The 2,027-nt window shown below is 38.0% G+C and overlaps 1 protein-coding gene across 1 annotated transcript in view; it reads right to left on the bottom strand.

The window, feature by feature from the left end:
* The window catches only part of LOC130586226 (AP-1 complex subunit mu-1), a 7,655-nt gene that overhangs the window by 2,336 nt on the left and 3,292 nt on the right, over nucleotides 1–2,027 (bottom strand). The window contains exons 7-10 of the mRNA XM_057386947.1: nucleotides 1,640–1,711; nucleotides 1,208–1,366; nucleotides 447–572; nucleotides 75–150 (exon numbers count right to left, since the gene is read on the bottom strand). Coding sequence (XP_057242930.1) covers nucleotides 75–150; nucleotides 447–572; nucleotides 1,208–1,366; nucleotides 1,640–1,711 — 433 coding nt within the window. The remainder of the gene's footprint in view (nucleotides 1–74; nucleotides 151–446; nucleotides 573–1,207; nucleotides 1,367–1,639; nucleotides 1,712–2,027) is intronic.

Raw genomic sequence — 2,027 nt, 5'->3', positions numbered from 1 at the left:
ATCAGAAAATACTCAAAACAGGAGTTTCAATTTGAAGGTGTGTTGTGAAAAATAAAACATTCCCTTCCTCTCACCTCCGTTCTGGGTGATGTACCGCACCCAGGGCAAAGCCTGGTAACCACTCTTCTCAATGATCTTTAGGTAACGGACCTGGAAAGAAAAATCTGTGAGATGGAAAGTCTCCCATGTCTGCCAAACAGCATTTAGCAAAAAAGAAAAACCTAAAATTTTACCCTTTCACGGGTAAAAATCTGTTTTATGGGTAAAACTGAACAGGAATTATGAACAAGAGACACCTCATGTGTCAGAGTTCAGCGTGTGAATTCATCAGGATTTCTGTTTTCAATTTATCGGGATTTCTATTCTTAATTTATGAGGATTTCTGTTTTCAATTTATCAGGATTTCTGTTTTCAATTTATCAGGATTTCTGTTTTCAGTCACTCACCTGGATTCCTGAAGTGGTGAAATAGGGAATCTCAAACTTTACACTAATGGGAGGTTTTCCTTCCTTGTCTTCAGCTTCGACACTTGGAAGTCCAAAATGAGCTCTCATCAGGTATTCTTTTCCACCCTACCCAAAAGGGACAATTTTGGTTTTTATTCTTGCAAAATAACACAAACACAACAAAAAAAGTAATAAAAATCTTGCAATGATACAATTAGTTTTCTTAATGTCAAATTGCTGAACTCCACTATTTATTCCAGCTCTTCTCCAGGGTTTCAAAAGTGACATGTGTTTTCAGTTAAAAAATTTATTTTTTAAAAGAGATGCAGATCCAGCCTGAGGCAGAATTCATTTTCTTCCAGCCTCACACTCAAGAATTCAGATGAAACAGTGACACACAGCTGCACTATCACACCATTAGCAGTGGACTGAGCTCATGCTCATGGAACCACCCAAGAAGCAGAGCCTGACAAAACTCCAACAGCTGCTGCTCAAGCCAGGCCAAGGATTACACCATGCAGAGAAATCACTCAAAAATCTGCTCTCTAACCTAGTTCTGAAAAAACAGCCAAGTGGAGCAAATATAAACAACATTTATTAGCAAATTCCAATCTTTCATCCATGGAAAAAGAGGAACAATCAACCATTTCTTGTCCGATACTGATAAAAATTTGCTTTAGGCAGAGTCTAAATGTCAATGAAATATTAATGTTAAGTAATTATTGTGCTATTGGATGGTCAGAATAAGAAACAGCACTTACTGGGAAAGATTTAATGGACCAAACAATTTCACTGTTCTCTGGAACCCATTTGACACTTCCAACAGTGGTTTTAAACTTTGGCGAGTCCGCATCATTTGGAACTGGGATGTGAATCTCCACATTGTTGGCAGTTGATCTACGCTTAAATTGACTCTTTGCCTAAAAAAGAAAAAAAAATAAAGCAGGAAAGGAAGGTCTAAGTATTTCCACAATGCTGGWGAGCTCAGAGAGACACAGCTCCCTCCTCCCCAACCTGCATCCTGAGCAGCAGAACTGAAACTGAGGTCATAAYTTACAAATGAAGCCTTCCAAGGGATCTAAACCCCACAGAAATAGAGAATACTTGTACAAAAATGTGTGTGCTGCTCATCAAGCTTGGAAAATAAAGGAAAGAGGATTAAAATGAGCTGYAATTATTTAAGGATGTCTGACCTTGATCATGTACTCGATGCGGCTGTGGGAATGTTTCTCAATCACAGACTCGATCCAGATCAGGGGTTTTACCTGTGGGCAGAAATCACATCACAGCTCTGGGTTTCAKTCTGACAGAGTCACTGAAATGTTGCTTCCACATAAAACTATGCTTAGCATGTGAACCACACAGAAAATGACCGAATTGTGGTTTTAGAAGAAATAATTATACAAATGAAGAAGCACACCAATGAGCAAATGTTACAASAATTATGGGCTTAAAAAATTATATCTCAGATTAACCCCTAACAACAAACACTTGCATAGGAAAATATTTGGTAGTTTAACATAGCAGGGACTGAATTATGTCCTTCTTACACACCTGCTCTACATTGAATTTTTTACTTTT

This window comes from Malurus melanocephalus, unplaced genomic scaffold (assembly GCF_030028575.1).
Source record: "Malurus melanocephalus ecotype Western Australia unplaced genomic scaffold, MMel_1.1 scaffold_1102, whole genome shotgun sequence".
NCBI lineage: Eukaryota > Metazoa > Chordata > Aves > Passeriformes > Maluridae > Malurus > Malurus melanocephalus.
Note: the sequence above shows the minus strand (reverse complement) of the source record. Positions and strands in the feature narration are given on the sequence as shown.